Below are 15,383 nucleotides of genomic sequence, written 5' to 3' on the forward strand. Positions count from 1 at the left end.
CCCCCCCCCTTTCTTCTCTTCTGTATGTATACTTGTTCTAGAGAACATAGGGCCCTATACATGAGATGTCAGCTAAAAAGGTAAAACAACCATGTTGCCATGGCAACCATTGTGTTTACATACCTGAGCTGTAAAAAAAATCAATAGATAAAAGAGCCTCCCGCTGTCTATATTACAGCTCAGGTAATGACATGTACACAAACTTGGGCAATGCTCACTACGAGTGGCACAGTGGTGTAGTGGTTAGCACTCTCACCTAGCAGGAAAAAGGTAACCAGGTTGCTGATTCAAATCCCAAGCATGACACTACCTGCCTGCTGGAGTTTGCATGTTCTCCCTCTACCTGCATGGGTTTCCTCCCACACTCCAAAGACATGCTGCTAGGTAAATTCAGGGTACTGACCAATCTTTTGCTTTTTAACAATAACACACTTCATCTAACAAGCCTATAAAGTACAATCATTCAAAGCTCTCCAAACACCGCCATTTTTTTCACGCTCTATTTTAGTCAAATTACCCTCTCATTGCTTGCTATTGCCAACATATTTCTATACTTCTCCTTTACACTTGGAAGGGACACATAGCACCTAATAACATCAAATGTCTGACAATCATACAGCAGCCCTGTTTACTATGGAAAACAATCAGCTTCCTTATGACTTTTCAATCCTACCTGTAAAATACACAGCTGGAGGCTCAGTGGTTGCTATGGGCAACACTAAATTGGGCCATTCATACAAATATGGTGACAAGCTCATTAAGTACATGACATCCAACTCACATCACATTCATTAGAGAGCACAACAGAGCTTTATTCAGGGAAGACGTTCAACTCATTCCATGGAACCAGCTACACAAGCAGCTCCCACGACACCATAGTGTGCCTGGAACCAGAGGATTCATGGCTCCAGAGCATTCTAGATTCCTCCATACTCAGAACTTAAACACCACACCTGGATTATGTTGCTAACATGTGGGATCACCAGAAATTGCCATTGGGGGTGTACACGTGTGTGCTTCAGTTTTCCACGGGCCACTGCCACAGCTCCCGGGACAGACGAATCCCTGGCAGCCCTCAATTTGCAACACTGCATGCTGAATGTGAAGATGACTTATACGCACCCGCTCCTGAAAAAGAAGTGGAGTGATTTCCACAAAACGCATGCGTTAAGCTTTTTTAGATGCATTATAATCATGCATTTACAGCTTAGAATATTATGAACTTTTTGCAATCATTATTGATTTTAATATTTTATTATATGGATTACACGCCAGCCCACAACAATTATATTTTATACTGCAATGTGTTATTCATGACATCTGTGTGTATATATTATAATGATAATATGCCATCATGATATCTGAATGTATATGAAGAATAAATGTGCTATCTTGCATTTGACCACTTTACCAGCTATGTGTCACGTGCTTCATTTAAAGTCCCAAACCTTTCCCTTTTAAATTTCAGATTCAGGGATGGAGGTGTATGGTTATAGAATGTCATGGGCCTCATTTAACGTCCCAAAACCCCCCTAATACCCACTTTGGGTACTGTGGGGGAGGTGCTTTTACTAGGTGAAGGCATGGGCTCCATGTCCCTGCTTTGCCTGCCTTCCCTACCGACAGAACGGCCATCTGCCTTGTTTACATAGACAGATCATCATTCTGCCTCTGTACCGAATGATCGGTGGGTGACGGCAAACATCGAGAGCGAGCCTCTGAAAGCGCACATTCAGGCCCACTACTCGGAAGAGCTAAATCACGTATATTGTAAAGAGTCAGCCTGGGTTAGGTTAAGAGAGGGTCAATGGAAGAGGGCAAGTACTTCCCTTTCAGGCCTGCTTATTAGGCAGCTGGTCAGAGAGGCGGGGGGGGGGGGAGAGATGGCTGTTTTGCTATCAGTTCTGAGAAGACTTGAATGCTGGTGGAACCTGCTGGGAGATCTGGCCTGTAACTGGGACTTTGCAATGTTTGTTTGGCTGGGATGCTAACATGATATAAAAGACTGTTATACTGATGAGCAAAGCACCTTGTGTTGTGTTGAGCTGCCCACGAAGACAAAGTCTGTCATTTTATTTTTTCAGTTTTTTTGCTAAATAAAGCCGTTTAAGTTGACTAAACTGTCTCCCAGCTGCCTGTTACCCCCTCAGATCCCGACAATATATACACGTAATCCGGAGCAGAGGTGCTGCCATGTAGCATGAAAACTCCTATAAGGCCGACCATAAGTGGTTAAAGCAACCATGACACTTACAACTGTGCCCTGGACCATTGCTGTGATTACCAAGTAGATTATTAATAAAAGTGCCCTGTGAAGAGTGTTTAAACTATCTTGTGAAAGTAAAAGGTTGAATGACTGGTAATCGGTGTCACAAGAATTAGTAAAGTTACTGAGCAAGGACACAAATCTGGAACTATAGCCATACTAGACCAGGTGATTTCTATAGGGCCCACTGACATGGCGTTGGATCTGATTTGTCCAATCATGTTTGGTCATCTCTTAATTGGATGCTGCATGATTCTGCTCTTTGAATTATTGTATTTCTTGAAGGGGTTTCCACTTCTATAGATTTATCTAAACTTTTTGGACTTCTTAATAGCTAACCCACAAATGGATCAAACTTTATAAAAGCCTTCCCTTCAGTCTTGCACAGTTGTACAGGCTCCTCTCCTGTACTGAAATTCTTTACTCTGATTGTACTGCATACTGTGAGAAGCACACTGTGACCTTCTCACAGTGTGCATTAGAAACTGCATAATTCAAAAAAATATTGCACTGTGCCTTTGTAAAATCACAATCTACCATGTAAGTCCATTCAAAATGTGAAAATCGTGCACATAAGTCATAAAGAAATGCATAAAAATCCACCAGCACCACATAGTAAACACCAGCCACTTACCGGAACACAAGACCCCAAATTATAGGAGGTCTGTGTGGCGTTAGAGATCAGCCAAATGCACTGTCCTGTACAGACCAAATGATTCCCATTTGTCCCATTCCCCACAGGCCTCTCCAGCAGGAATGTATCACAATACCGGCAAAAGATAGAAATCATAGAAACTCAATATAGCATTAAACCGCATATACCATTTATTTATTATATAGAAAAGGTACTCCCATTATGCAAAGTAATACAGAGCAGTATACAAACAGACCACCAGGGGGTCAGACGGCGTGATAAAGTCAGCACTAACCCCGCCCTGACGTGTTTCATCATAGGAGACGTTCTCAAGGGGAGAAGCTGCAACCTGTCAGACAGAGCTCACCTCATTTTCTGGCTGGAAAATGTCCATCATCATTTAGCACTTTCCTCCCCAGTCCACCCTTTTCACTCATTGGATTTTAGTTCTTCCAATCACGGAGGCTCAGCGTCACATGTGGGTGTTACCTTTGGTGGTCTGCATGCAAATGCAGGCTCCCTAGGTAATCCCACTCCCCCAGACTGACACTCGCCCATGTGGCATTTCAATATTTGCCTAACTTATCCCAAAAGCCAGCCCACTGCTTGCATCAGGGCTGAGGGCTCTTGAGAGTAGTACTGAGGCAGGGTGCTGTGAGGTCTTCAGGAAGCTATATATAGTACCCATCCTAGCCCCTCCCACCCACCAGCCATGATCTGCCTGCATTTAATAGAGAAGCACAAAGACCGAGTGATGATATCACTTGGTCTGAAATAAGGAATGTTATTAAAACAGAAAGGTTTGATCTAAAAAACGCATTAGTATGTTGAAAAGGAGGGCAAAAAAAAAATCAGGTTTACTGCTTTGCCTTAACATACCTGAAATCTTCCCCAATACAAGAGTAAGGTGCTTTTTCCTAGCTACCTCTTTTACAGTAGATAATCTTCTTCAAAGTCTATCACTTTCGTGGCCACCGGAACAAAGGTTGGGGAAATCTCTCCAATCAGAACACAGGCAACAAAAAAAAAAAAAAACCTAAAAATAAAACCCCTCCCTCTATCAAGAAATTAAAAAAAAAAAAAGATTTACCTAGGGCAGTGTTTTTCAACCTTTTTTCAGCCGTGGGGTCATTTAAAAGTGAAAAATCTAAAATGTAAAATACGTAAATGTTACTTATCTATGGGAAACCTGATCCTGGGATGATGCACACAACCTTCTTTGTGAAGTTAACCTCACATTGGAGGTCTCCCTATCCCCATCAGAAGTCCCCCCCCCCCTTTTAAAATCAGTGGTCCTTCCTTCACATCAGAGGTTCCCTTATTACATCAGAGGTTCCCCAACCACATCAGTGGTCCTCCCATTACATCAGAAGCTCCATTTTACATTAGAGGCCCTCCCACCACACAAGAGGTCCTCCCACCACACCAGAGGTCCCCCCCCCATCACTACAGAGGTCTCACCATAGCATCAAAGGTTCACCCATCACATCAGAGGCTACCATAACATCAGTCAACCTTATACATGGATAAACATGAGTCCTCGAATCACACAGATCTCCCCTAATTCTCTCCTAATTCCCCCTCCTAGCACAAACCCCGCAAACCCCCCCTCCAAGCATAAACCCCTCCAATTCCCCCCTCCTAGCTCAAAACCCCTGCTCCCAAATCCCCACTCCTAGCACAAACCTACTGCTCCCAAACCCCAGGTCCTAGCACAACCCCACAAATCCCCCCTCCAAGCTCAACCCCCCTAAATTCCTGCCCCTAATCCTACACTGAGATGTGAGTGTGACCCTGTATAAACTCTGGTGCACAGAGAGGAGATAGAGAGCACATCCCGCACCTCCTCCCAGCTCTCCCATCTGCTGCTATGTGTACTATTGCCAGCAAAGCAGAAAGCTGTGTGCCACCCAACATGTCCTCAGCAACAGATGACATCGTCGGATGGTAGGACGTGGGCGGGCGGCCGGCAAAGCTTTCTGTTTTGCTGGCAATAGTGCACACAGCAGCAGGGAGGAGGTGCAGGGTGCGCTCTCTCTCTCCTCTCTGTGCACCGCAGTTTACACAGGGTCACACTCAGACCGGGCCAAGGCTTTGGTTGAAAAACACTAATCTAACTTCCCCCATCACGGGTGTTTTTTTTCACAGCGTTTTTGCAAAGGGCAGGGGGTGAACACACTTAAAAAGTGAACCCTTTCGTGCAGTATTAACGTATTTGAAGTAATGCACCGCATTGGACCAAAGATATATGCAGGTGACCTAAGGAAAGGAAAACCTGCTCCAGACATCATGTCACCCTTCTAATGGAGTATTGTCTTCAATGAAATGGGTGACAAAGTGCCCCTCCAAGCAGAAGTTTATGTCAGGTTTCTGCTGCTGTACCCTCAAGCTTCATGCATGTGGATGTTTACAGACTAAAAAGTTCTCTAGCATAAAACTCCTGGCGCTTTCCCACATCTGGGGAGTCCCAGGTGGTATGTACATCAGACTAAGCTTGGGGTTGGCTGCCCAGTAGCAGCTTTAAGGCAGCAAAAAAAAAAAAAAAAAAATAGAAATATGTCTGAAACTGGAAGGCAGGGTACAGTGCTTTCTTATACAGTTGGGCACATGGACGATATCATTGTGTACAATATGATAATCTATTATATCTTCTTCAGAATCGACATGACATGCTTCTAGTGGAGCCTCTCAACAGACTCTTACAAGATAAGTGGGATCGCTTTGTCAAACGTGTATTCTACTGTAACTTCTTGATGTACGTGGCATACATCATCATCTTCACCATCGCTGCCTACTATAGACCAGTGCAGGGAAATGTAAGTCCATTTTAAATGTATTAATTGTTATACTATTATTATTATTATTATTATTATTAATAATAATAATAATAATAATAATAATAATATTAATCAGTACTGGTGATTTTTTTAATACTAAAAGCTATTTTATTTTTGTTCCTTAGCCCCCATTTCCAGTAGATAGCACACTTCGTACCATAGGTGAACTGATCACTGTTTTGGGAGGATTCTATTTATTTTTTAGAGGGGTAAGTCATCACACCTAAATAATTTACAAATCATAAACAAGCTATTATAAGTACAATATTGAACCTAAACAATAGATTACCCACTCTGGATCTTTTTAATAAAACTGTGCGAGGAACAATGGTAATAGGCAATAGTAACCAATTAGATTTCCTCTTTCACCATCACCAGTTTATTACATTCAGATCAGTGATAAATAATAACTGACTGGATGGGTAACTACACTTATCACATTGCTCTTTGCCTTTTTAAATAATCCCTATTGCATAAAATTCCCTATTGCATGAAAATTAGTAAATCTGTCATCTAGATCTGTTGCTGTAAAGCTCTCCATACAAGTCCTACAATCCTAGGACCCACCTAACTATCCCAAAAAATTGTATTCCATCAGTTAGGCCTTTGCACTACATAACTGGTAGTTATGCTGCATTTAGATTATAACAGGTCTGCTGATTTTACAGCTGAATTCCAGGTTTGAATTTTATAGTGCAGTTATGTTGGTATTAGATCTTTTCTTTTGTATTATTTTGCATGTTGGCATTTAGGATTATTTGCATATATTAATTTTTTTGTTAGAATCACATTGAAATAGTATTGGGACTTATAGGTTGTGAGTAGAGCACTGTGTGTGTGTTCATTTTTATTGCATTTACATTATTTAATGGTAAATATTCTGAGTGCAAAAAAATGCATTTAGTACAATTTCTTTTAATCTTTATATACTAGATATACTAGATATATACTAGATTTAGATGTATAATCACTGTAATGTGATTGTAAAGGCAGAAAGTGTTTTTTACTTTCATGCAATCACTGCATTAGGGTAAAACACTTTCTGTGATCAGCTCCATCCCCCCCCTCCAAATCCAATCCTGATCCATGATCCGATCCTGATCCATGCTGTGCCCAAGAGCAGCAACATTGCTCCCTCTCTCTCCTCGCAGGACTCAGTGCAACAGTGGGAGCTATTGGCTCATACTACTGTCAATCAAATCCTGTGTGGGGGGGTGGGGCGGGGCCAAGCCGTACTGTGTGTGTGTCAATAGACGCACACATCCTGGCTCAGGATTGAACCCGCACAAGCGCCCCCATAGCAAGCGGCTTGCTATGGGTGGGGGTACTCAGAAGGGAGGAGGAGCCAGGAGCACCAGGGGGGACCCCAGAAGAGGAGGTACAGGGCTGCTCTGTGCAAAACCATTGACCAGAGCAGATAATATGACATGTTTATTATTTTTAAAAAATTACCTTGTGTCTTATAAACTTTGATGAGGTATTTTTACAAAGTAAAATGACGGTATTATACTTCATGGATGGTATCTTTAGAGTGTTCAGAAAATATAAAGTTGTGAAATTTAGCTTTGAGAGTTTCACCTTTAGACCTATGACCTTGAAGCCTGTGGGTGATTCAAGTCACTTCAAGTTGCAATTTTGAACAATGGAGTTGCTCTTTAGTTTTAAAAGTTAGGATTATCATCTTGCTTTCTCAAATCTAAGAATGTTTTAAAAAAGCAAAGCTTATAAATTAACATTTTTGTTTTTGGCTTATTCAGATCCAGTACTTTTTTCAGAGACGTCCAACTATGAAGGCACTAATGACTGACAGCCACAGTGAAGTCCTGTTGTATGTAATACATTTTATCCATTTTTTAGTTATTGTTTTCAACTAATAATAAATAAATTACATTTTTAGAGGTATCCAGCACGGATGACCAAATCAGTGGGCTGTACCTTAAAGCGGAGTTCCACCCAAAAGTTCCGCCCGTGCCACCTAGGCGACTCCTCCTCTCCCCATCCCTCTTTGCAATCTTCTGGGACATGTCACAGGTCCCAGAAGATTGGTCGGCCATTCAGGACAGCGCAATGCGCAAACGGCTGTGAAGCCGCAAGCTGTCACAGCAGGGTGCCCAAACTAGTGATGCCAGCGCAGAGGAGAGGCAGGGGAGAGAACTGAGGCTTTGGGCGGCGGCATCGGTGGACCGTGGGACAGGTGAGTGTGTGTTTATTAAAAGTCAGCAGCCAGGGGCGGACTGACCATTGAGCCACTCGGGCACTGCCCGAGGGCCCTGGGCCTCTAGGGGGCCCCATCAGGGTTGCCAGCCTCAGTAAAACCAGGGACAGTATGTATAAATCTGTGTTTTTTTTTACATCTGTCTGTGTATACTGTGTGTACATGTATGTGTATACTGTGTGATTGAATACTGTGTGTGTGTATACTGTGTGACCCCATAATCTCTGATTGCCTGGGGGCCCCATAATCTCCTATTGCCCGGGGGCCCCATGAGTTATCAGTCTGCTCCTGTCAGCAGCTACACTTTTTGTAGCTGCTGACTTTTAATTAACTGAAAAATGAGTGGAACTCCGCTTTAAGAAATCAGGAATCAGGCTAGAGAAAGTTAAATGAAGTCTACTAGGACATATAATACAATTCCAACACCAGTAAACCATGAACAATATAAAGTGACACAGAAGCAAAAAAGTGAAGTAACCCAAATAACAACCTAATTGGCTATGTATAAATGTAGGGAGCACACCTGAGCAGGGCAAGGTCAGGACAGAGACAGGAAATAAGGGTAGCAGGGAGCAAGGTACTGGAAGCTGGAAGCAGGGAGCAGGGTACAGGGGTGCAGGAGCTGGTCACAGGAGCAGGTCTCAGGATCAGGTACAAGGATCAAGATCAGGCAGGGAAAAGGCTCACAGGAAGAACACTGAAGCACTGAACTTCAGTCAAGGGCGGGATTATATACTTTCCAGCAGCCCATGTCAGGTGCAGCCTAATTACTCAGACAGCCTAGCTGATAGGAGACACCCACAGGCCACTGGAACTGCGCCCTTTGACTTTGGGCACAACAGGTAATGACACAAGTCCTGACAGTCCCCCCTCCCCTTGAGATGCTCCATTCTGCCTTGAACCCAAAAGTCCATGTGGCATGCCACCCAAGTCTGGTAACTGGTCATGCGCCCCACCGCCAGGGTCTGGAAGCTAAATGGTTACCCCGTCGCCAGAACCTGAAAGCTGTCTGGTTTCCCCACTGGCCAGATTCCTGAAGAGGTGCAACATCTTAAACTTACACGCCCCTAATGCAGCACATATCCCAACGCTGGGACTCCAAAGGCCAGCTGAAGGCTTAACACCAGAATCCCTGGTCCATACAGTTACCTTGATGCCGGCGAGTCCCATCGCAACTGGACCTTCCACATCTGGGTTGCCAGAAACTGCTCCACAGTCTAACAGTAACTCAGGTCTACCCAAGCCATTGGTCACCCAGCAAGGGTCCCATAATGCACCTGGGATTGCAGAGGTACCTAATAGGTGGGCAAGGCTCAGATAGAACTCTACCCTTTCTAAGAAAACCTCTATTTCTGAGGCTGAACTGAGGAATGCAGCTCTCACTTCCAAAATGGGTATCTGGACAGAGAACCAGTAACGCCGGGCTGGATAGCAGGTGACATATTATTGAGGTTAGGTTGGGTCAATGGAACACAGGCTGGATGCAGGGTAGCTTTGAAAAAAGGATGAGGGCTCACCAACCAGTCTGCTTACCAACCGAATTAACCTGCCCAACAGTATGCGTTAAAAACAGGGGTTTAGTTAGCACACATTTGCAAACGCATAAGTAAGCTGCAAGGCCCCTTCACAGTACCCTGTGTATTGATTGCAGTCCTAACCCTTCTAAATTTATGAGAGTCTCCACAGTGGGAGCACATGCATTCTAATAGATTGATAAGGGGCAGGTGGGCCTGGAGGTAGCCCAATCCTCCTTAAAGGCACAGGGGCACATTGGACACCCAGCACATCGCATTAATAATTGTAACTTTGAAAGTAATTTTCAATGTTTTTATTAAAATATTAGCTGTGATTCTGCCATAAAAAAGTACTTGTTCTGGAATGTACTTGGTGACAACGCTCTGTTTCTGTCCCCTAATTGTACTCCTAAGTTATTATTTGGTCACATATGCTTCTGATGGAGATTACAAGTCACTGTTTCAACACATTTTGAAAAGGCATGGTCCACTGTTCTCACATAAAAAACCTGCCCTGAGAAATACCATGCCACCATGACTAGAGTTCATGCATGATAGGAAGTGGCTGCAAAGAAGCATATAATACACTTTGTTAAAAAAAAATAAAAACGCTTAATGTCATTCATTTAGGGTTTACATGTACTTTACATATGACCCCTAGTTTAAATAAAAAGGAAAGTCCAGCCCCTTGTAAAACTAATAAAGTAGTTCTAGCTGCAATGCTCACTGCAGCTTTGGCATTGTCCCTTCAGACTCACCCTCTCACCAGTCCAGCGATGCTCATCTTCCTGGTTGACTGAGGTCCGGCCCAGGGCATCAAGGCACTACATCCCCCGGGACTCATAAGAGACTGCTGAAAGTACACTGGGGTGCTCAGTAGAGAGCATGCCCACAGTTGGGCTTTAATGAAAGCTACTTATGTTGCAGTGGAGAATGGGTCATGTAATATATCTTTTTGTTATTTCCAGTTTTATTCAGGCTGTGTTTCTGCTGATCTCTGCATTCCTGTACTTTCTTGGACGGCATGAATATGTGGCTTTCATGGTGATTTGTTTAGCCATGAGCTGGGTCAATATGCTCTACTATACCAGAGGCTTCCAACAAATGGGGATCTATGCTGTGATGATTGAAAAGGTCAGTGAATCCTTGTTCAGTAAAATCAATTTTTCCAAATTTGATGTGTGTGATAACATAACTTTCTTTGGTTTGGCTATACTGGTGTTAATATTATTGTAGTTATAAAAATATCCTCTGATATTCCAACAGTCACTGTCAGTATAAATAGAAGATGGCATGTCTCTGTATAGGAGACCACAGAAACCACTTTATGTCAGTTTGCACATTTTATTATTCGTTTTCCATATTTATAAATTAACACATTTAGTAAACTGTTTAAAATCTGTTTAGTTGTAAAGTATAAGATATTTAGGAATTGTAAGTTAAATTCAATTATACACAAGTCAGTTCTCCTGCCTTGATGGAGAATGTGAGCCATGATAGAGATTTGTCGCATTTTTTGTTAACTCTGATTGGATTCATACACATGACCCATGTGACATTGTACCCTGTTTATACTATCATTTAACAAGAAAGAGCTGCTATGTTACATCAGACCGCTGCTTTGTATAATAGACTGTTTAGATAAAAACATTCATTTAGAAGAGACTTATGTTAGAGGCCCCTGTATGATGCTCTACTGTTAAAGGGTGTCTAAAACCAAGAAAAAAAGTTAATATTTTGCAGCATACCAGTCTTATGGGGTGATGGCTGTATTGTTTTTTTTTTGTTCCAGGCTTTCCCCTCTTTTTTTCACCTAGTGATCCTGCTAGTAACACACGTCTGTTCTACGATGTCAATAGTCCCCAATTTTATTGCATCTATGGAGGAGTAGGAATATCATTCTTGGCTACTTGAAAATCTACTCCTTTCCTCATCTTCATAACATAGGGCAGTGATGGCGAACTTTGGCACCCCAGATGTTTTGGAACTACATTTCCCATGATGCTCATGCACTCTGCAGTGTAGTTGAGCATCATGGGAAATGTAGTTCTAAAACATCTGGGGTGCCAAGGTTCGCCATCACTGACATAGGGGAAGGTGTTCTTCAGGTCAGTGGTTCTCAACCTCGGTCCTCAAGTACCCACAACAGGCCATGTTTTGGGAATTTCTCTTAGATAAAATAGCTGTCCAAAATACCAAGCCTTTGACTCTGATTTAAAGCACCTGTGCAAGATAAAGGAAAACCTGAAAACATGGCCTGTTGGGGATACTTGAGGACTGAGGTTAGGAACCACCGCTTTAGGTCACAGAAGATAACTGGATAGTAGGGAAAGCTAATACAATAATTGTCTGAGATTTCAGTGCACAGGAAGTTACAAGCATATTGAATATCTATCAGGATCAAAAGATATTTTTCTATATTTGCAGAAAATGAATGCAGAATACCACCACATCTAAGGGCTAGTTAGATGCATATATTCTTGGGTTTAGATACAAATAAAAGATTACTTGCAGGTTACAGAAGACCGATGGAGACTACTTTCCTGTAGAACAGACTTTAGCTGCTATGTTGTAGTTCCGTCTATATGAGCACAAAGAAGCCTTTTTCTGCAATCTATGCATTCTAAGAAACCAAGCCAGCCTCACCACAAAATTATTTACTAAAATCTATTCTAAGTCACAATTAATATCAGATATCAGAATTATTAACAAAATGGCTTTTCACAGTAAAATTTAAAACAAGATTAGTTTTTTTCTTAAATAAGAAGATATGCATGTGCAAATAAAAACAACATAAACTTAATCTGGGCCTTCAGCTAAATGGTTGTGTACCTCTGCCCAAGAGTACAAACTTAGGGTCACGTAAAGCTATTTTAATATTAGAAAGAAGTTGTAATAAATAAATGTTATTCTCTGCCTTGCAGATGATCGTAAGAGATATGCTTCGCTTCATGTTTGTCTACATTCTGTTCCTTATTGGATTTGCTGCAGGTAATGGATGGTATGCTTTCTAAAAGTGTGATCTTTTTTCCCGTCCTTCTCATAGGTTTTGTCATTTTCTGTGTTGCACTTCAATCCGTAAAGTAAAACAAAAATGTAACAAATCTGCGCTAGGAATTCCAGTAATTACACCCTGAGAACTTTCTTATGCTTAGAATCCATAACACCAGACTCACTTGAAGTATTCCAGGTCAATACATAAATATATAAATCATCCACCTGCGCTCAGAATAATAAAATGATGTGCAAATGCAGCAAGCGCAATTTGCTGGTAACAAATCATTTAAATGGAAATATAGATGCAGCACTTTCACATAATAGACAAAGTCCTTCACAGTCCCAATATGGAAGTTCAGAGTTGAAAAACGCACCTCAAACAGTGCACTTTAACACAAAGGGTGGTTAAAGATATCCTCCACCAGTATCACAGCACACCAAGCCTCTTACCCTCTGTTGTGGACCACCCGGATATAAGTGGTCAACAGTGCTCAATTAAGCATCAACCCCGATCAGAATATTCAGAACAGCCTCCTGATATCCTTCCTTGACACTCCACCAAAAGTGCACGCCACCATAGGGTGTCAAACCACCCTTTGTGTTAAAGTGCACTGTTCGAGGTGCGTTTTTCAACTCTGAACTTCTTCATTGGGACTGGGAAGGACTTTGTCCATTATGTGAAAGAGCTACATTTATATTTTCAATACATAAATATGACAAAGCTTGAAAACAAAAGGAGACAGGAAAGAGCATTGATTTAGGACAGTGATAGTAAAAAATAAATATGCATTTGCACTCACATGTGTCCAACAGATGGGGCACTTTGTAAACAGTCACACCAGAGGGAGAATTACCTATCACCATGACCAACGGTGTTTTGAGATGTTAGAACAGTCCTCCACCTTCGGACTGCTGTCAGACCGGGCAAGATGGTGCACACTGGCATCTGTCAAAAACTCTACGACAGTGACTGGAGCCCAGCTATTTCATGTACCCACTAACCATCCACTTCCTCTCAGAGACCACAAAGTGTTTACTGCTGTAACCACAGCAATTAGCTTTGGGGGTGAGTCCCCCTTTCTCAAGCCTGTTAGTCTGTGCACCTTTACCGGTTTATATGCCAAAAACATATGCCCTTTATCCGTTACCCATTGCATCCAGGTGCAAAACCATAATACTGGCAGAACACTTGCAATGCTCCAAAGTTTATATACATTTATAGATAAATAATATATAATAATATTAAAAAATAGAACTACACTATGGCGATTTTCTTGTTAATAGAATATGCACAAACCACCATCAAAGAAACAATCTTAGTATTGTGGTATGAAAAAACAGCTTATTTTCATCAAAGCTATTTTATGCTCTCTGAATTATATGCATAACAAAAATGAGTAAAAATGTGTATATATATAAACATGTATATAGATATATAGTATATATACTGTAGCTATACAATACACATATATACTTATCCAAATATAATTATTTTGACATCATATACAAGTATTTAATTGATCAATTCTGGGGCAAAAAGAGTTTAATGAGGAATAATATGACTCCTGTATAAGGGGATAATGATTCTGGCTCCAATAGTAACACTATTAGTAGCAGCCTGTAGATGTCAGCAGACTGGCTGCAATCCCATATACAATGTAAAAATACAGTTGGATTGCTACAGAAATATGCTGATCTCTATTTCTCATTTACACCATTGGTGGCCATATTATTAAGAACAAAAATTCAGGATTTTCTTCTTTGTCAAAGTATAGAACAATGTTCTGACTTAGTTAAGTGCATGGGCATCGCCTCAATCCCATATAAGGGGAGGCCTCTTATATACTTAATATGGAGTGATAAAAAATATTGGGGTAAAGTGTGGTCAGAGCTTCCTTCTTTGATAAAGCTCCTCCTGTGTTCACCAAATCTGGCATGCATAGTCCTAATAGTATGTCCAACATAATAGGGATCACATGGGTATTGTAGACCTAACCATATTACATACTGAGTAGTACAAATAATGAACGGCTGTATCTTGTAAGGGGTAGTGATCATAAAATAATTTGATTCATAATTTAACCAAAGCTGAATAACAAGCCATGGGTTATTCACATAGCAGATAAAGATGGCCATATGGTCATCCAGGACAGGAAGGAATACCTTGTAGAAGCCCACAGGCTGCTCTTCACCTTCACATTTGATGTATTAGGGAAAGATCCCTTCCCTATCGCCAAACCTATATTAGCTAATCTGATTAAAAGAGACCATCATACAGGGATTGTATATAAAACAGAGTGTTTTTATTGATCACTACAGTAGCCCCTATTTTAATGACATTCCCATGGTCCATAAAAATCCCACTCATTGCCAATATGAATGGCCTCATCAACAGAATATCTCAGTACAGTATATTGACTTCTTTTTGCAACCTGGTGTGACTTTATTACCACTATAATGTAGACTGGTACTAAACTCTTATTTTAAAGGTTGCCTTACAGGTAAGCTTATAATAAGTCATACCTAGGTACCTTGTAAATGGCTTAAACTTGCACCATTTAGTAAATATTCACATCGGCTCAAGCAAATACATGGGGGCATGTGCAGCATTCTCTACATTAATGGCACATTGAGTGTGTTGTGATTGTGGAGCGCCGTGCCACGATGGTGATTCCTGTGCATCATTGCAGCCGGGCCATTAAAGTGCAAACCGAGAAGGAATCGCAGGAGGGCTCCGTTTGACAGGTAAAGTCTGTCATAATATGCTAAAATGAGGTTCATACTAGCACAATATAAGAAAAAAAGACCTCTCCTGCGCTCAGGTGTCCATGAACTGGATATGTGGTGCAGCCACCTATAGAAGTAATGCCTAGCGTCTTGCAGCCCTCATTTTAACAATGGGTATTCAAGCTAAAAAAAC

At 41.5% G+C, this 15,383-nt stretch overlaps 1 protein-coding gene across 1 annotated transcript in view; it reads left to right on the plus strand.

Annotated features, from left to right (window-relative positions):
* Nucleotides 1–15,383, plus strand: part of TRPV1 (transient receptor potential cation channel subfamily V member 1) — a 73,368-nt gene that overhangs the window by 37,293 nt on the left and 20,692 nt on the right. Inside the window, exons 8-12 of the mRNA XM_073616910.1 lie at nucleotides 5,558–5,716; nucleotides 5,863–5,946; nucleotides 7,495–7,565; nucleotides 10,435–10,600; nucleotides 12,391–12,457. Of these exons, the coding sequence (XP_073473011.1) occupies nucleotides 5,558–5,716; nucleotides 5,863–5,946; nucleotides 7,495–7,565; nucleotides 10,435–10,600; nucleotides 12,391–12,457 (547 nt within the window). The remainder of the gene's footprint in view (nucleotides 1–5,557; nucleotides 5,717–5,862; nucleotides 5,947–7,494; nucleotides 7,566–10,434; nucleotides 10,601–12,390; nucleotides 12,458–15,383) is intronic.

Source organism: Aquarana catesbeiana, linkage group LG02 (assembly GCF_042186555.1).
Source record: "Aquarana catesbeiana isolate 2022-GZ linkage group LG02, ASM4218655v1, whole genome shotgun sequence".
NCBI classification, from domain to species: Eukaryota; Metazoa; Chordata; class Amphibia; order Anura; family Ranidae; genus Aquarana; species Aquarana catesbeiana.